This window comes from Cherax quadricarinatus, chromosome 67 (genome assembly GCF_038502225.1).
Source record: "Cherax quadricarinatus isolate ZL_2023a chromosome 67, ASM3850222v1, whole genome shotgun sequence".
Lineage (NCBI taxonomy): Eukaryota > Metazoa > Arthropoda > Malacostraca > Decapoda > Parastacidae > Cherax > Cherax quadricarinatus.
The window spans coordinates 18,951,731-18,972,085 of NC_091358.1; the positions used below are offsets into that span (position 1 = coordinate 18,951,731).

The 20,355-nt window shown below is 45.7% G+C and overlaps 1 protein-coding gene across 1 annotated transcript in view; it reads left to right on the plus strand.

Annotated features, from left to right (window-relative positions):
• Positions 1-15,033, plus strand: part of LOC128699674 (15-hydroxyprostaglandin dehydrogenase [NAD(+)]) — a 281,913-nt gene extending 266,880 nt beyond the window's left edge. Inside the window, exon 5 of the mRNA XM_053792426.2 lies at positions 14,809-15,033. Coding sequence (XP_053648401.2) covers positions 14,809-15,018 — 210 coding nt within the window. The 3' untranslated portion in view covers positions 15,019-15,033. The remainder of the gene's footprint in view (positions 1-14,808) is intronic.
• The last annotated feature ends 5,322 nt before the right edge of the window (positions 15,034-20,355 follow it).

A 20,355-nucleotide genomic window follows, 5' to 3' on the forward strand; every position in this document is an offset into this window, starting at 1 on the left:
CAATAACTTTTGCCATTCCTTCAGAAATAGTTTTTGCCATCTTTCAAATGCAGTACATTCAGTTTTACTTCGGTTGTTTCATTTTTAAGTGCTAATACCTGTTGCTCATTTTCCTCACTGCACTTTCCATCGATGTAAAGACTATTCTTCCATTTGTAACTTTTCATTCATTTCCTCCTTCAATTTAGCAACTTCTTTGTACGTTGACTTATAAATTGCTGCTTGACTTGTAGGAATATCAGTGACATCAAATGACATCTGTTTGCATATCTTGGCGGCTTTACTTGTTGATACTTTTGTGGATGTCACCAAACTGGTCGCATCTTTACTTTTCTTGTGTTTTCTGGCTGTGGAGAAGTACTTTCATCTTCATCTTCATACTCGCTCCTTCACATTCACTACCACTGTCACTCGCTGCTTGATCCTGAGATGATGTTGAAGCTGAGTCAACAGGTTCCGTCTTTTTGAAGGATAAATAGTTGTTTCTGAGTTGCTACTTATGATTAATAACGTAAATATATGGTGATTAATATTATTCATTAATTTGAGTCTCCAATTAGTACTTTCCTGAGTTGTTACTTATGAGTAGCAATGCAAATATATGGTGATCTATAGTTTTTATTTAGGGCTGACCTTTTTAGAAAACTGAGAGGAATTAGGGACCTTTTCATTGATTTTAAATAAAAGTTCATCGATTTGTGACACAGGAGATGATTTATTTGGGGAAAGTAAAAAAAAGTTATAACCCTTGTACTCGCCTAATTATGATTGTAAGGGTCGATTCATAGCTCCTGACTCCTCTCTTTACTTATGGCTACTATGTCACTCTCTCCTTGCGCCATGAGCTTTATCATACCTCTTCTTAAAACTACAGTATGAATCGATCCTGTCTCAACTACATCACTTTTCACACTGTTTCACTTCCAGACAACTTTATGACCCCTTGTTCTTGTGTCCCATCTCTGGAACATCCTGTCTCTGTCCACCTTTTCGATTCCTCTCAGTATTTTGTATGTCGTAATCATATCCCCCTATCTCTCTTGCTCTCCAGTGTCATCAGATCGATTTCCCTTAACCTTTCCTCGTAGGACATACCCTTTTGCTCCGGGACTAGTCTCGTTGCAAACCTTTGCATTTTCTCTAATTTCCTGATGTGCTTGGCCAGGTGTGGGCTCCAGACTGGTGCTGCATATTCCAATATGGGCTTAAAGTACACGGTGTACAGAGTCCTGAACGATTCCTTACTGAGATGTCGGTACACTGTTCTTTGGCTGCCAGGCTCCCATATACTACAGCATGTATTTGGTCGATGTGCTCCTCAGGAGATATGCTTGGTATTATACTTACCTCAGGGTCCTTTCCTTGAGTAAGGTTTGTAGTCTTTGGCTCCCTAGACTGTACTGTGTCTGTGGTCTTCTTTGCCCTTCTCCAATGTTCAAGAATTTCCACTTGGTGGGGTTGAACTCTAGGAGCCAGTTTCTGGACCAGGTCTGCAGCATGTTCAGATCTCTTTGTAGTCCTGCCTAGTCCTCTTTCGATTGAATTCTCCTCATTAACTTCGCATCGCCTGTCAACAGGGATACTTCGTAAAAATCTATTTCTTCCATCATGTCATTCTCATATACCAGAAACAGCACCGGTCCTAGCACTTACCCCTGTGTAACCCCGCTCGTCACAGGCGCCCACTCTGACACCTCGTCACGTACAATGACTCGCTGATACCTTCCCATCAGGTATTCTCTGATCCATTGCAGTGCCTTCCCTGTTATATCTGCCTGATCCTCCAGCTTTTGCACTAATATTTTGTGTGGAACTGTGTCAAAAGCCTTCTTACAGTACAAGAGAATGCAATCTACCCACTTTGAGTGAATACTAAGTCCAGTCTTGCTGGTTTGTCTTCTCCTCGTTCTCTGGTAGTGTCCCTTACGTGTTGATGCATGAGGTTTTCCACTACTACCTCCATCATCTTAGCCCTCCACGTTTCTGGGCCCCCATGTGGCTCCAGGTTTTCGCAGTCAATTTCTTTGTGATTGAAGTCACCCACGACCAGTAGCTTTGCTCAGCCCACATGTGCTCTTCTGGCCACTTCCGCCAGTGTGTCAACGATCGCTCTGTTACATCATATTCGTGCCAATTGCTATTCACTGGTGGTAATTGCTATTCACTGCAATTACCACCTTGGGACCTACAGTCTGAAGTGTTCCCATTATGTAGTCTCTTGCTTCTTCTGTCTCTTCTCTCCAGCTCCTCAAAATCCTATTGGTTTTTGATGAGGAGTGTCATTCCTTTACCCCCTCTGTTCCTTTTGTCTTTCCTCAGGATCTGATAACCAGTTAAAGATGGTATCCGTTATTCCTGTGAGGGTGGTTTCTGTTAGGGCTATGATGTCTGGTGATGTGATTCTTTCGTGCCACTCCTCCCACTTATTCGTTATTTCATCCGAGTCGGTGTGCCATACCTTCAGTTTCCTCTCCAACACTGTATTCTGGGGGTTTGCGAGGGCTGGGAGAGTGGGGGACCTGGCAGGGTGTGGTTTGTTGGGATAGAATGTGTGTGTGTGTGTGTGTGTGTGTGTGTGTGTGTGTGTGTGTGTGCGTGTGTGCTCACCTGTGTGTGAATGTAGGGGTCCATTCACAGCTCAAGGCCCCACCTCTTCGCTGGTCGCTACTTGGTTTGCTCTCTTCTGGCTTCGAAAGCTGTGTGTGGATCCTGTCTCTACCACTCACCTCTCCAATTGAAGAGCTGAAGAAATACTGATATCCGTATGACTCATCTGAGTTTTCTACATCCAGCTGTGGCATAGTGTTCTTGTGTCCCATCTCTCTAACAATCTGTCCCTGCTTATCTTGTTAATTCTTCTCCGAATTTTGTACATTTTTATCATATCACCCCCTAGGTGGAGTTTCCTTAACCTCGTCTCATAGGACACACCCCTTACCTCCGAGACTAGTCTCGCTGCAAACCTATGCGTTTTCTCCAATTTCTTGACAAGCTTGACCAGGTGTGGGTTCCATATTGGTGCTGTATACGTAAACACGGGCCTGCCGTACACAGTGTACTGTGTGGTCAATGACTTTTCGAAAAGCAATTATTTGATTTGCCAAATGCCTATTTGCTACAGCAGTTATTTGGTTGATATGAGCTTCAGGTGATATGCTCGGTATAATACTCACCCCAAGATCCTTTTCCTTGAGTGAGGTTTGTTGTCTTTCCCCGAGCCGGTGCTCCGTCTGTGTCGTTTTTAACTCTTTCCCCAACTTCATTACCTTGCACTTGTTGGGGCTAAACTCCAGAAGCCATTTCTCAAACCAGGCCTGAAGTCTGTCCAGATCCATTTGAAGCCTTTCCTGGTTCTCGTTTGCTTGTATGCTCCCTGTTACCTTCACATCATCTGTGAACAGGGACAACTAGAACTCTTTCTCTTTCGTCATGTCGTTCGCATGTAGAAGAAATAGCAGAGGCCCTAGTACTAATCCCTGGGGAACCCTACTCGACACATGCACCCATTCCGCCACCTCCCTACGGACCAAGACTGGTTGTTTCCTTCCTGTTACGTAAGACTTGATCCATTGCAGTACATTTCCTATTATTCCTGCCTGTTTCTCTAGTGTTTGAATCAATCTCTTTTGCGTTAATGCACCGAAAGCTTCCTGCGGTTTAGAAAATGCAATATACCTAACCCTCTTTCTCCTGCCTGTTTTCTGTTATCTTGTCGTAGAACTCCAATAGGTTTGTGACACAAGATTTTCCATCCCTGAAACCGTGCTAGTTGTCATGTGTAAACCTACTTCTTTCCAGATGCTCCACTACTCTTCTGATAATCTCAGTGACGTTACTTACTACACATGTCAGTGACACTGGTCTGTCTTTTTCCTTGAAAATTAGGACAACATCTCTTGCTTTCATCACCTTCGGCATATGCCCTGTGTCGATACACTGGTTGAAAGTTGTTGCCGAAGGCACACACAGTCTCTGCTTCCTCTTTCAAGACCCACTGAACGATATTAGCCAAGAAGAGTATCGAGAAGGAGAATGTAGAATATAACTTTGGTATAACTGTGTCTAGCATTAGGAATAATATTAGGAGAGAAGTAAATAATGAAAATGATTGTTATAGGAATGCAGTTAGAAGCCTGAGTAGATCTATAACCCACTATGATAACATGAACGTAGATAAGTATGTTTATGGAGCAACTTGCAATGTGAACAGACTGACTGATGTTGTAGTGGCCAGGCTTAGGCTTGATTACATGTACTTCTGGCAGTTTGGGAGACACACAGATGATGATCAAACTAAATGTAAATTATGTGATCAGGCATATGGTCACTCTCTTGAACACTATGTGCTTAATTGTCCACTTATTGAGGAATACAGAGACAGACAGTATAATAACCTATGTGACATGTCAAGATATCTTATTAATGAAAATAAGATACCAGATATACTAAGCAAATTTCCTAAATTTGCTTGTAACAGATAAGTGAACTATAGATATGTAGATATAAATCCATATGTATTCCTGTTAACCCTTTGGGGCCTAGTTCCTAGGCCTTTTGTGTATCCATATGCTCTCGCGCTACCGTCCACAGGATGGATATGGGGTGCACAATAAACTAGCCACTTCGGTGGCAAAATCTAAAATCTAAAATCATCTCTTCCCCCGTTGTGTACATTGTGTCCAACACTCGCTGGTGCACTCTACAGCTCAGTATACTGGTAGCTTTCCTGTCTCCTCTGATAATACCTCTCTAAATCTCTTCCTGAACTCCTCAGTCTTCCTTGTCATTTCATGTAAGCTCTCCTCCCTTCTTCAGCCTAAATACGTGGTTCCTTATTGTTGCGTTCCTCCTGATGTGGCTATTTAAAAGCTTTGGGTCGAATTTGGCTTTAGATGATATGTCATTCTCAAATTATCATGAACCTCTTTTCATACCCTTGCATAATCTCATGGCTCTTTGGCTCACTTCATTGGCTCATTTGAGTTGTTTTCCATACTCTAGTTCATTTGGCTTTGGTTTCCCTGCACACCTACGTAAACAATGGGCTCACACTGGTCCTCACATTTTTTCTTGCTCCTGTGTACAAATTTCTCTGCGCCCTTGCACTTTTCCGGCCTTATGTTCCTGCACCTCATTCACTGTCTTCCCCTCTGGTTATCTTTCCTACTGCGCCTCATGCAGGAATTGCCCCCCGATCGTTGCTGTTATTTCCCTGTCAACAGGCAACGACGTTGCAACATACGCACAAATATTCTACCTCCCTACCCCTTTAGTTGAGGGTCGACTGTATATTCAACAAGTCGGCCGCCACCCACCGAGGCAGGGTGACCCAAACAGAAAGAAAATCAACAAAAAGAAAATACTTTCGTCATCATTCAACAAGTTCACCTCACTCATGCATAATCACTGTCTTTGCAGAAGCGCTCGGATATATATATATATATATATATATATATATATATATATATATATATATATATATATATATATATATATAGTGCATATATATTATATATATAAATATAGGGAGGTACCACCTCTAGAACTGTCCTGGGGACCCTCATCCTAAGAGAAAAGAACAAACTTGCTTCAGGGACTCCCTGAAGCTGTTTGAGAATTTTCTCCTACCACCCCCTATATTTAATATATATTTTATTTAAAGACAAAATGCACTGACAAAACATTCACGAAAATACAATAGATAACTCAGAGCTACATCTCGAATACTTCATCCAGCTCCCTGGCAGTGGGATGCTTGCCCAGAATGCTGCAGGAATTTCCTCTCTGGATCGCGAAACTGAGTCTCTGAAAGAGGAAGCTGGTCGCCCTGTGGTCCTTGGTTTCTGTGATGAGCTTTTCACCCAGCTCTTTGAGGAACTTTAGAGCACACTTGCCCCATGCTCCAAGGGTCTCTGACCCTATTGGGATGAAGTTCTACCAAGGGGAAAGGTCTTCATATTTGCGGATCTTCTGGGTCTCCCTGTGGCTGGCAGCTCCACCCCCTTCAGCTACGGAGTATGGCAAGTAGGTGTCTGCCAATGTGGCAGCACAGGTGTAATCCCAGGCAATCTGCTTTCCATCCTTCCAGGGTAGCATAGTGGCTCCATCAGGATGCTTTTGACTTCCGTCAGACCTCTGCACTTGGGGTTCCTGTTGATCTGGGTAACGGGCTGTCGCGACGCTTCTCTTTATGATGTCACTGACCTCCTCATGTCTGGCATACTTCCCTTCTGTTGTGTGACACAAGAGACCATGAAGTCCGAATTGATCAGCTGTCTCCCTGCCGCAAATACACCTATGTTTGGTGAGGATGGGGGCGGCTAGGCGAAGAGCAACACCAATCCGAATGGCCTGTGGGTCTAGTCGAGTTCCCAAGGAGGAATTAGGAACAGCTAACAGGAAATCTCCTGAGTGTGGTGCCTTCACTGCCAGGAGACAAGCTTTGTCCTTTCCTGAAGCGTTGGTGAGCATTGTGTTGGCAATTTTTTCCATGATCAGTTTGTCCCAGTGGGACTGTTTCTGCTGTTTGGGAGGAGCTGGTCTACTGGAGGAGTCTGCAGAGGTGTCCCACCGCATAGCTGCTTCAGTAAACCTGGGGTCTTGAGCTCCTACCACGTCTCTCAAGCGTTCGGGGACAATCTTCTTGACAAATGCACTGGAAGCCAAACACGAAGACAGAAAAGCAGGTAAAGCTACATGCGTTACTTTGTGCACCCCTATACCTCCCAGTTGCACCGGGAGGGTTGCCTGATCCCATTGCTGATCCTCTAGCGACAGGTTCAGGGCCTTCTTAAAGGTTGATCTCAGGTGTGCGTCATATTCGTCGAGAATTGGGTTGTCAAAAGAGGGTGCACACCTCAGGAAGTGAGTGAGTCTTGGCATAGTAAGACAAATGTGAGGAGATAGCATCATGAGCATCAAGATCGCTTATTCTCTCCTCCATTCTCATCAGGTCATTCAATTTTTTCTTGAGGACAGTGTCCATGGCCTGATGGCCCAGTGGTGCTCCCAAGAGGGTGCTGTTGAATGGAGTGGTAGCAGAGACTTCCAGGAGGATTCTTCACATGGCATTGATTATTTCCTGGTTCGCTGTGATGGCTTCACATTTGGAGGGATTGTGGATGAGTCCCAAGTCTTCTCCCTGTGTTTTCACCAGTTGTAGATCCTCTAACACGGACTCTTCAGTACCTGCCAGAGTGCCATCATCCAGGTACCAGATGTTGAGCTGGCTACACAGGCTAGAAGTGGAGCGAGTGGGTCACCCTGTTAAACACCCTCTGATAAGAGAATTTCATGTTCTCCAAACAAAAGAATTGAGGAACCGGCCGTTGGGGAACCAATCCCGAACGGCCGGCAAGACAACATCTCTCTTCACCATATTAAAGCATTTCTAAAATCAAGTTTGACTATGACCTTGTCTTCTGGTAGACCCTTGATATTGGCCCTTGCTGCATGAGCTGCGGCTTCATTGCCTTGAGAGACCCCAAAGCCCAGTTGGTGTGGCTGGAGTAAACTGGCAACTTCTAGGCGAATGTTTCTTACTGCTGCTCTGGCAACGAGATGGGGAAGAGTGTTACCAACAGCAATGGGTCTGATTTCCCAATCCTTCTTCTTCAAAGCACATAGCGAGGCTCCAAAGAAGAAAGGTTTAATTTCTTCTGGGATTTGCCCAGCCAGGCAGTTGTTGACGAAAGTTGTTAACTCGGTGAGAAGAATTGATGTAGATGCACTGAATACTGAATTTACCATCTCTTTGAGGTGTTGTGGTCGAATTTCAGTGTAACCTCCTGCAGATCCTGTTGGAAATGACACAATCGCCTTATAGACTTCTGATTCTGGCAAAATTAATTGTTCAGTGATGGGGTCTTCCTCAGGGTTGTTGTTGATGGCTATGGTGTCCCTGGTTGGATGCTTGTCTCTTAGTGCTTGGGCTGTGGTCTCAACTTTGGGGGCTACAGTGTCGTCACTTGTAATTATTATGATTGCTCTCACTGTGTTACCTTCTTCGATTTTTTTGCTAACTTGTGCGCAAATTTTCTAGTTTTCAGTGGAACTTTTCTTGGGTCTGCCTCTATGATTCCTGCGATGATGGGGCAGAGGGACACAATTATCTGTTCTTGGGTAGTTGCGCACTGCCTTGGTGACTGATGTGGTTAGCAGTTTGCCTCATCTTTCAGGAACTACAAGACAGACATTGCCGAACAGGGGTAGGTTGTGCCATTCTTTGATGGTGCCTCGGGCTTCTAAGTTGGTGGAACCTCCTTTCACCTACTTAAGAAGGTCTGTGAATTTTCCTGCTACATATGGGTGAGCCGCTTTAGGGAAGTGGGATGGGGTACTGCTAGCAGTGGATTTGAATGCTAACAGAAGGTTATTGCAAGTGAGGAGGTTGCCATTGGAATTTCATCTGCCAGTGGAGGCTGTGGGCTGCTCTCTGCTGGGGGCATATGTGATCCCACACACCCATTGTGTGCACGAATACGGCCACCCCTGTTGCGTACTCGAAACTCTCCACAAACCTCACATGGCTGCATCATCTGCCATACCTTAAACTGTGTGGTAAACCCGGGCTGAAGGGAAAATGGCGCATGGTACATACCGCATGTGGTTCATTGTGGTGGTGGAGGGGGGGGGAGAGGTCTCCCGTCCTTGTGGTGGGCTGTGGAGGAAAGGGAGGTGTGGAAGATGTGAAAGGAGGGATAGCAGGGCACTCCCAGACAGGTCACTTTTAGTGACATGACGTCACTATACACCACTGTTCTGTGCACAGCCCCCAATATAAACGACACACTGCTATACACTACACATACTGTGCGCATACCATGCGCATGCTAAGCACATACAGCGCACTATACACTATATACATGGTAAACAAGCACTCCATTGTCGGAACAAAAGCACACGGTGTATATGCGCCTGTTTGGGGAAGAGGAAAGGTGGGTATATATATATATATATATTATATATAAACACACCGGCCGAATCCCACCAAGGCAGAGTGACCCGAAAAAGAAAAAGTTTCATCATCATTCACTCCATCACTGTCTTGCCAGAAGGGTGCTCTACACTACAGTTTATAAAACTGTAACACCAACACCCCTCCTTCAGAGTGCAGGCACTGTACTTCCCATCTCCAGGACTCATGTCCGGCCTGCCGGTTTCCCTGAATACCTTCATAAATGTTACTTTGCTCACACTCCAACAGCACATCAAGTATTAAAAACCATTTGTCTCCATTCACTCCTATCAAATACGCTCACACATGCCCGCTGGAAGTCCAAGTCCCTCGCACATGAAACCTTCTTTACCCCCTCCCTTCAACCTTTCCTAGGCCGACCCCTACCACACCTTCCCTCCACTACAGATGTATACACTCGAAGTCATTCTGTTTCGTTCCATTCTCTCTACATGTCCGAACCAACTTAACAACCCCTCCTCAGCCCTTTGGACAACAGTTTTGGTAATTCTGCACCTTCTCCTAACTTCCAAACTACGAATTCTCTGCATTATATTCACACCACACATTGCCCTCAGACATGACATTTCCACTGCCTCCAGCCTTCTCCTCGTTGCAACATTCATCACCCATGCTTCACACCCATACAGGAGCATTGGTAAAACTATACTCTCATACATTCCCCTCTTTGCTTCCACGGACAAAGTTCTTTGTCTCTACAGACTCCTAAGTGCACTGCTCACCCTTTTCCCTTCATCAGTTTTATGATTCACCTCATCCCCATCTGCTGACACATCCACTCCCAAATATCTGAATACATTCACCTCCTCCATACTCTCTCCCTCCAATCTGATATCTAATCTTTCATCACCTAATCTTTTCGTTTTCCTCATAACCTTACTCTTTCCTGTATTCACTTTTAATTTTCTTCTTTTACATAGCCTACCAAATTCATCCACCAACCTCTGCAACTTCTCTTCAGAATCTCCCAAAAGCACAGTGTCATCAGCAAAAAGCAACTGTGACAACTCCCACTTTGTTTGGTTCTTTATCTTTTAACTCTACGCCTCTTGCCAAGATATTCACTTCTTTTACAACCCCATCTCTAAATATAGTAAACAACCACGGTGACATCACACATCCTTGTCTAAGGCCTACTTTTACTTGGAAATAATCTCCCTCTCTCCTATATACTCTAACTTGAGCATCACTATCCTCGTAAAAACACTTCACTGCTTTCAGCAACCTACCTCCTACACCATACACCTGCAACATCTGCCACATTGCCCCCCCTATCCACCCTGTATACGCCTTTTCCAAATCCATAAATGCCACAATAGCCTCTTTAGCCTCATCTAAATACTGTTCACTTACATGTTTCACTGTAAACACTTGGTCCACACACCCCCTACCTTTCCTAAAGCCTCCTTGTTCATATGCTATCCTACTCTCCGTCTTACTCTTAATTCTTTCAATAATAACTCTACCATACACTTTACAAGGTATACTCAACAGACTTCTTTCTCCTTCTTTCAACGTACCAGCCATATCCCACTGAGAAGGGGTGGCCCAAAAGGAAAAACGAAAGTTTCTCCTTTAATTTTTTGCACTCTCTGTACACGCTCTCTGCCAATCCCTAGGTAACGCACCCTCTTCCATACATTTATTAACTAATAGCACCAACCACTCCAAAACTATATCCCCACCTGCTTTTAACATTTCTATCTTTATCCCATCAATCCCAGCTGCCTTACCCCCTTTCATTCTATCCACTGCCTCACAAACTTCCCCGACACTCACAACTGGCTCTTCCTCACTCCTACAAGATGTTATTCCTCCTTGCCCTATACACAAAATCACAGCTTCCCTATCTTCATCAATATTTAACAATTCTTCAAAATATTCCCTCCATCTTCCCAATACCTCTAACTCTCCATTTAATAACCCTCCTCTCCTATTTTTAACTGGCAAATCCATTTGTTCCCTAGGCTTCCTCAGATTGTTAATCTCACTTTTTCTTATTTCAACAAAATTTATTGATAACATCTCACCCACTCTCTCAGTTGCTCTCTTTTTACATTGCTTCACCACTCTCTTAACCTCTCTTTTTTTTCTCCATATACTCTTCCCTCCTTGCATCACTTCTACTTTGTAAAAACCTCTCATATGCTAACTTTTTCTCCCTTACTACTCTCTCTACATCATCATTCCGCCAATCGCTCTTCTTCCCTCCCGCACCCACTTTCCTGTAACCACAAACTTCTGCTGAACACACTAACACTACATTTTTAAACCTGCCCCATACATGTTCGACCCCATTGCCTATACTCTCACTAGCCCATCTATCCTCCAATAGTTGTTTATATCTTACCCTAACTGCCTCCTCTTTTAGTTTATAAACCTTCACCTCTCTCTTACTTGCTGCTTCTGTTTTTCTTGTGTCACATCTACCTTTTACTCTCACTGTAGCTACAACTGAAAACTGATCTGATATATCTGTGGCCCCTCTATAAACATGTACATCCTGAAGTCTACTCAACAGTCTTTTATCGACCAAGATATATATATATATATATATATATATATATATATATATATATATATATGTGTGTGTGTGTGTGTGTGTGTGCGCGCGCCGAACAACCCCGGTGAAAAAACTAGTGAAATTCTAAGTGCTTTCTTGACTTCTCACATTATATTGATAATGTGAGAAGTCACGAAAGCTCCAGTGATAGAGAAGTCACTGGTAATTATGGAGTAACTATCCACGGAGCCGTTTTCTCGTGGACGGTTTCTCCATAATTGCCAGTGACTTCTATATCACTGGCAATGTATGTAAAATTACTTATAGTGGAGTCTCACCAAATTTTTTATAATTGGCAGGTTACTTTCGTTTAGGCTGTCATTACGTTATCAATGCTTGTGCGATTTTTCTAATGCTATAATATTCAACCTTCTATCATTGGGTACTGGGGGCACATCCTGTCCCCTTTCTCTCTCTCTCTCTCTCTCTCTCTCTCTCTCTCTCTCTCTCTCTCTCTCTCTCTCTCTCTCTCTCTCTCTCTCTCCCTCACTCCAGTGAAGACTTCCTTAGGGATCGTATTTGCTTGGACATCCTCCTCTTTTCTGCAAGTTTGCAAGCTCCTGATGATGTATTGATTGCAACACGAAAGGCCTAGAGCTATCATTCTACACATTATCATTCAGACATATTACATTGTCCTTCTCAGATTTCCTTCAAGTAGGAATCCACTGACAGAAATTCTGTTACAATTACCTGCAGGTTCACCCACAATTTAACTAAATTTAGGGAGCAGCACTTCTTAGTTGACAAGTTTGAGTAGTACATCAGGTTAAAGCTTATTTTATTATTGATTTCCAAAACGTATTCCAGAATATTTATTTGAGGGCACACCACTTAAGTGGAATTTTTTTATTGTAAGAATTTGCATTTAAAAACTTAGCCTAATTGAAAAGATTCATATATTTCTTTGAACCTAAAATTAAGATACACATCTGATAAGGTGATAATGAAGGTGTTTTCAACACCTGCCTTCTGATAAGCTGGGGGCAGGGTGTGGGAGACTCCTATACTTAACTTCTGATGACTGGATGCAGGAGTCTAATTCCACTGCATCAGCCTCCTGTTAAGATGGGCAGCGTGGTGTCAGTCTCTTATAGCAGCTTCCTGTTAAGATGGGCAGTGTGGTGTTAGTCCTCTGCATGCACAGCCTGACAAAACAGGTGCAGAAGTTTCCAACACCACTTCATAACAAGGCAGGTGTGGCACATAAGTCCTTCACACCTAATTCATGGTAGTGGAGTGTGGGTATAACTCCCTCACACTACTTTCCTGACAAGGCCATGGGGGCATGATTTCCCCTATACCCACCTCTTGATAAGCAGGGCATTGGAGCATGAGTCCCCTACATGTGCACCCTGACAAAACGGGTGTGGGAGTCTTCCACACCCACCTCAGAGATCCTTTACTGCACGTATAAGTTCTGTCAAGCACCTTAACTACTGGGAACGCTTGGAAGCACTTGACTTGTACTCGTTGGAACACAGGAGGGAGAGATATATCATAATCTACACTTGGAAAATCTTGGAAGGAATGGTCCCAAATCTGCACACAGAAATCACTCCCTACGAAAGTAAAAGACTGGGCAGGCGATGCAAAATGCCGCCAATAAAAAGTAGGGGCGCCATTGATACACTAAGAGAAAACACCATAAGTGTCCGGGGCCCAAAACTGTTCAACAGCCTCCCATCAAGCATTAGGGGAATTGCCAATAAACCCCTGGCTGCCTTCAAGAGAGAGCTGGACAGATACCTAAAGTCAGTGCCGGATCAGCCGGGCTGTGGCTCGTACGTCGGACTGCGTGCGGCCAGCAGTAACAGCCTAGTTGATCAGGCCCTGATCCATCGGGAGGCCTGGTCATGGACCGGGCCGCGGGGGCGTTGATCCCCGGAATAACCTCCAGGTAACCTCCTAAGTAGGCAGGTGTGGGAGGTGCGAGTCCCCTTCAACTAATTTCAAACATGGTGGTGCAGGGGCAGGAGTCCTCAACACCTGCTTCCAGAATGATGGATGTGGGATGTGACTCTCCCACACACCTGCATCTTGAAAGTCAGATGAGGATGCATGAGTCACCCCTCACCTACCTCCTGGCAATCAACAGGTGCATGAGTTTTTCCCTTAGCCCCCATGCACCCACTTCCAGTCAAGGTGGGTGCTATGATGTATTGTCCCAACACCCACCTCCTGATACGAGTCTCCAACTCCTCCGTCTGAAATGATGGATGCAGGGTAATGAGCCCCCTACAACCGCCTCCTGACAAGGCAGGTGTGGGGATGAAAACTTGAAACAGAGCTACTAAAGTAAGAAAAATGTTTATTTTACTTTTCTACATTTGTAGCTCATCCTGTGAAGCATGACACGGGGAGAGAGGATAAATCCCCAAATACCTAACACCTGATAATGTGAGTGTAAAGGCATGAGTGACCAACACCTGCTGCTTGACAAGGCAGGTGTGAGAACATGAGTTCTCCATACCTGCTTCCTGGAAGGTAGGTTCAAGGCATGAGTTTCCTAACTAGCATCCTAACAAGGCAGGCGCAGGTGCTTAGGTCCCCACAGCTCGCTAATGACATGATGGGCGCTGGGCAACAGTCCCTCACACCTGTCTCCTGACAAAGTTGGTATTGAGGCATGAATCAACACATGGGGGCATGAGTCCCCGACACGTGCTTCCTGCCTCCTGACGGTCTATATGCAAGGGCATAAGTCTTTCCCTGAGCCCTCAGGTCTCCTTCCTATGAAGGTGGATGTTGGGGTATGAGCATCTCATACCTTTCTTCTCCTGATACGAGTCTCCCACATCATCCATCAAACAAGACTGATGCTGTGGCTTGAAACCTCCACACCTGCCTCCTGACAAGGCAGATGCCAGGAAGGAAACTTGAAATAATTGGAAAAACTACTAAAATGAGAACATTTCTCAATTTTTTGACATTTATAGCTAAGCTTACTGAGATGAAATATCCCTGACAGCACTGTTTTATTCTGCTACTTTTACTGAAACAATAACGTTATTAAATATACAGCTATTCTGTTTAGTAAGTGTTTTGCTATACTTTGAGCACCAATAAGGGGTTTGAAAATTTTCAGTACTTGCCTCCTAGACTTTGGAAAAGCTTGCCATACGTTCAAACTCAGATTTTGAATCTCTTAATACTACTCAGAAGCTGGTGTTTCGCTTATCCATGTTGAAGCTTTATGGTTCCTATTAGCATCAAAGAGCCTTTTAACCTTTAGTCTCATAGTATATATGTATACCACGTGTTCCAGGGAGGATGTATGAGGGGAACACTACTGGCGCTGGAGAGGATGGGCATAAACCTTGGCGGTGATGGAGGCGTTGTGGTTAATATCTCTAGTATCGCAGGACTCAAGCCAACGCCTCTGGGACCCGTCTATGCTGCCACCAAGCATGCTGTCGTCGGCCTCACCAGGAGCTTAGGGGTGAGTTACAAAGTCTGTTTCCTCAGTGCATGGTGACTACAAGTTGATAAATATGCATAAAGACATGGAATTCAATGAAAGCATTTAGTCTTGAGGTTTCGTACATACCTCATAAATAGAAGCTTTATGTGGATTACTTGTTTTTGAGTGAATGTCTGAATGAGGTACTCGGGACTAGAGCCATCTGTCTGTGGCTAGATTGACAGTTCGTCGCTCTACCACTGCACTTAAAATCCTCAAAGGTTGATGGATGGACTGTCAGAGAGACCTTCTTTAAGAACTCCATTTTTAATATGTGGCGTATACTCATATTAACTCATGTACCCAAATTAACATTCTTCTTTTCTGAATTTTTATTTATGTATTTGGAAATTTAAATCTGGGATACAACATAAACATAAGCGTTTAATGCTTGAAAAATAATGTTTTGGATACACAGCAGTGGACGCGCATCATCATCGTGCGCCAGGACGCTCACTCAACTAGCATTCCAGTGCCATACATAAGATAAATACTTATAAAATAAAAATTATATTTGAATAATTTTAGCCACATCCATGTAAGCAGGAATCAGATCACTGAAACAAGTTGTTAAAATATATATATATATGAGTGGTTATCGAATTTTCCCTTAAATTAACTGGTTGGCATCACTAACAAAAAGATCTGCTAGTGATTTGCTAAGCAAAAAGTCCTGCATCCTTCTGTGAGCCTCCCATGCTGCTACCCTTCCTACTGTCTCCCTTGCTGCTACCCTTCCTACTGTCTGCCTTGCTGCTACCCTTCCTACTGTCTGCCTTGCTGCTACCCTTCCTACTGTCTGCCTTGCTGCTACCCTTCCTACTGTCTCCCTTGCTGCTACCCTTCCTGCTGTCTCCCTTGCTGCTACCCTTCCTACTGTCTGCCTTGCTGCTACCCTTCCTACTGTTTCCCTTGCTGCTACCCTTCCTGCTGTCTCCCTTGCTGCTACCCTTCCTACTGTCTCCCTTGCTGCTACCCTTCCTACTGTCTCCCTTGCTGCTACCCTTCCTACTGTCTCCCTTGCTGCTACCCTTCCTACTGTCTCCCTTGCTGCTACCCTTCCTACTGTCTCCCTTGCTGCTACACTTCCTACTGTCTCCCTTGCTGCTACCCTTCCTACTGTCTCCGTTGCTGCTACATTTCCTACTGTCTCCCTTGCTGCTACCCCCTCCTACTGTCTCCCTTGCTGCCACCCCTCCTACGGTCTCCCTTGCTTCTACCCCTACGGTCTCCCTTGATGCTGCCCCTCCTCCTATCTCCCTTGCTGCTACCCCTCCTACTGTCTCCCTTGCTGCTAGCCTTCCTACTGTCTCCTTGCTGCTACCCCTCCTACTGCCTCCTTTGCTGCTAACCTTCCTACTGTCTCCCTTGCTGCTACCCCTCCTACTGCCTCCCTTGTTGTTACCCTTCCTATTGTCTCCCTTGCTGCTACCCCTCCTACTGTCTCTTTTGCTGCTACCCTTCCTACTGTCTCCCTTGCTGCTACCCCTCCTACTGTCTCCCTTGCTGCTACCCTTCCTACTGTCTCCCTTGCTGCTACCCCTCCTACTGTCTCCCTTGCTGCTACCCCTCCTGTCTCCCTTGCTGCTACCCCTCCTACTGTCTCCCTGCTACACTTCCTACTGTCTCCCTTGCTGCTACCCCTCCTACTGTCTCCCTGCTACACTTCCTACTGTCTCCCTTGCTGCTACCCCTCCTACTGTCTCCCTTGCTGCTACCCTTCTTACTGTCTCCCTTGCTGCTACCCCTCCTACTGTCTCCCTTGCTGCTACCCCTCCTACTGTCTCCCTTGCTGCTACCCTTCCTGTCTCCCTTGCTGCTACCCCTCCTGTCTCCCTTGCTGCTACCCCTCCTACTGTCTCCCTTGCTGCTACCCTTCCTGTCTCCCTTGCTGCTACCCCTCCTGTCTCCCTTGCTGCTACCCCTCCTACTGTCTCCCTGCTACACTTCCTACTGTCTCCCTTGCTGCTACCCCTCCTACTGTCTCCCTGCTACACTTCCTACTGTCTCCCTTGCTGCTACCCCTCCTACTGTCTCCCTTGCTGCTACCCCTCATACTGTCTCCCTTGCTGCTACCCCTCATACTGTCTCCCTTGCTGCTAGCCTTCCTACTGTCTCCCTTGCTGCTAGCCTTCCTACTGTCTCCGTGCTGCTACCCCTCCTACTGCCTACCTTACTGCTACCCTTCCTACTGTCTCCCTTGCTGCTACCCCTCCTACTGTCTCCCTTGCTGTTGCCCCTCCTGCCTATCTTGCTGCTGCCATTCCTACTGTCTCCCTGCTACCAGTCCTACTGTCTCCCTTGCTGCTACCCTTCATACTGTGTCCCTTGCTGCTACCCCTCCTACTGTCTCCCTTGCTGCTACCCATCCTACTGCCTCCCTTGCTGCTACCCTTCCTACTGTTTCCCTTGCTGCTACCCTTCCTACTGTGTCTCTTGCTGCTACCCCTCTTACTGTCTCCCTTGCTGCTACCCCTCCTGCTGTCTCCCTTGCTGCTACCGTTCCTACTGTCTCCCTTGCTGCTACCCTTCCTACTGTCTCCCTTGCTGCTACCCTTCCTACTGTCTCCCTTGCTGCTACCCATCCTACTGTCTCGCTTGCTGCTACCCTTCCTACTTTCTCCCTTGTTGTTACCCCTCCTACTGTCTCCCTTGCTGCTACCCCTCCTACTGTCTCCCTTGTTGCTACCCCTCCTACTGTCTCCCTTGTTGCTACCCCTCCTACTGTCTCCCTTGTTGCTACCTCTCCTACTGTCTTCCTTGTTGCTACCTCTCCTACTTTCTCCCTTGTTGCTGCTACTACTACTGTCTCCCTTGCTGCTATCCCTTCTGTCTCCCATGCTGCTATTCCTCCTGTTTCCCTTGCTGCTACCCCCTCCTGTCTCCCTTGCTACCCCTCCTATCGCCTCCCTTGCTGCTACCCCTCCTACTGTCTCCCTTGTTGCTACCCCTCCTACTGTCTCCCTTGTTGCTACCCCTCCTACTGTCTCCCTTGCTGCTACCCCTCCTACTGTCTCCCTTGCTGCTATTCCTCCTGTCTCCCTTGCTGCTACCACTCCTGTCTCCCCTTGCTTCTACCCCTCCTACTGTCTCCCTTGCTGCTACCCTTACTAGTGTCTCCCTTGCTGCTACCCTTACTAGTGTCTCCCTTGCTGCTACCCTTCCTACTGCCGCGTTATTAAGAGGACATTTTCCTGACCTGGGAACCAGCAGAGTGAGGACCCGGCAGAATGGGATACCGGCAGAATGGGATACCGGCAGAATGGGGAACCAGCAGAATGGGGACCCGGCAATGGGGGAACTGGCAGAGTGAGGAATAAACAGAGTGGGGAACCAGCAGAGCAGGGACTGAAATATTATCCTAGACTAGTGAACTTTTATGCTCTTGCTTCAGCTCCTGGACCCTGAGTACCCATGTTCTAGCTCCTGGTACCAGAGTACCCCTGTTCCAGCTCCTGGATCATGAATACCCATATTCCAGCTTTTGGTAAAATTTATCTTACCAAAACTATGATTAAAATTAACTTGTAGAATAAAATATAAACTAGGTATTAACAGCTTTGTCGCTGTCTCTACCTACCGCAGCTTCTGCCAGTAGGTACCTCCGTCGTGAGACAGTTGCTCCACAACCACGGATTATTATTATTACAATCAAGGGGGAAGCGCTAAACCCGGAGGATTATACAGCGCCTGGGGGGGATGTGGAAGGCATTCAGGCTTAATTTGGGGAACTGGAGCATAGATCCAATTCCCTAAATCAAGAGTCCCTCACCAACATCAAGGAACCTTCCTTGAGGGGCCACAACCACGGAGCTGTGGGGGACAAGTATAACTATAATTACCCCTAGGGGGGTGTTATTTCAGTATATTTCAGAAACTGATTGCTGATATTAATTATCTGTTTGGGATCGATGGCTCGCTTGCCATCGGGTGTATGGTGGTAAATCTAGAGAAATAATAAACTAGCTATCTGCTGCGCAGCTGACCTAACTAGTATTATTACTAACTAGACCTACCTGGGTATCTGTATCGGACCTGTATGTTTACCCGGATCGTTGTCTTGATTGAAGAATAGTGTCTAAGAATGTCTCGTAGCACTCGTACTGTCACTCCGTTCTTCAATACTTGTCCATTTATTCATCTCACAATAATGTCTAAGAAGCTGCCCACATTTCTTTTTAATATTTATATTGTTAAGATGGAGATTGTCAGTGTGGCTGAGGGCGCACTGTTAGCTCCTTTGTTTAGGTCAACAATGCAAGCACGATTCACGCTCCTCGGTCCGTAGTTGGTTGCAATCTGCCCCACGGCGCCCATTCCTCTCTTTGGTGCTGCCCCCAGCCGCCGATCTCAGCATAATTTCACTTACTTAACACTGCAACAGTTTGCATCACAAATGCTTGATTTCTTGATTTTTCTCCGTCAGTGAGAGTTCATGATTGTCCCACAGGTGTATAAAGTGATGCAGGAATTTTCTGTACTTTACCTGCTACGGCAGAGTCATTCTCCTCAACTGTCTGTCACTCGTAAACACGAACACTACTTCCATTGCATAAGTGACCAAGAGGCTTTGCAGAGTACAGGCATGTAGAATTATTTTAGTGTTGACCAGGAAGCTAGACGCTATCGGCCCCTTTGGAGGGCTGAGTCTATCACGGGGCTGAAAGGGGGCTGAAAGGGGGCTGAAAGGGCTGAAAAGGGCTGATACCTCCCCTTTCTGGAGAAAATTTCTCCACACAGCTCCTGGACCAAGAGGACCGATGTTCCACCTCCTATATCAAGAATACCCATATTCCATCTCCTGTATCAAGAATACCCATATTCCATCTCCTGTACCAAGAATACTCATATTCCATCTCCTGTACCAAGAATACCCATATTCTATCTCCTGTACCAAGAATACCCATGTTCCAGCTCGTGGACCAAGAGTTCCCATGTTCCAGCTCCTGGACCAAGGGTACTCATGTTCCAGCTAATGGACCATGAATATCCATATTCCAGCTCCTGGACCAAGAATACCCATGTTCCAGCCCCTGGACTATGAATACCCATATTCCAGCTCCTGGACCAAGAACACCCGTTTTCCAGCTCCTGGACCAATAATATCCATGTTTCATCCCCTGGATCAGTAGGAGAGATATTCCAGCTCCTGACTCGCCAACAACTTAGCTCCATTTCCTTAGATCAAGAACACTCATCTTTCACCCCAATGATGCAGCACTTTGGATCAAGATCCCTCCCCTCATCCACCCATTAACTTTATCACCCCCTCCATCTCCCTTCCCTCACCCACCCAACACTAACAATGTAAGCCTCTCAAACTCTGCTCCATATCCTTGGATCAAGAACATC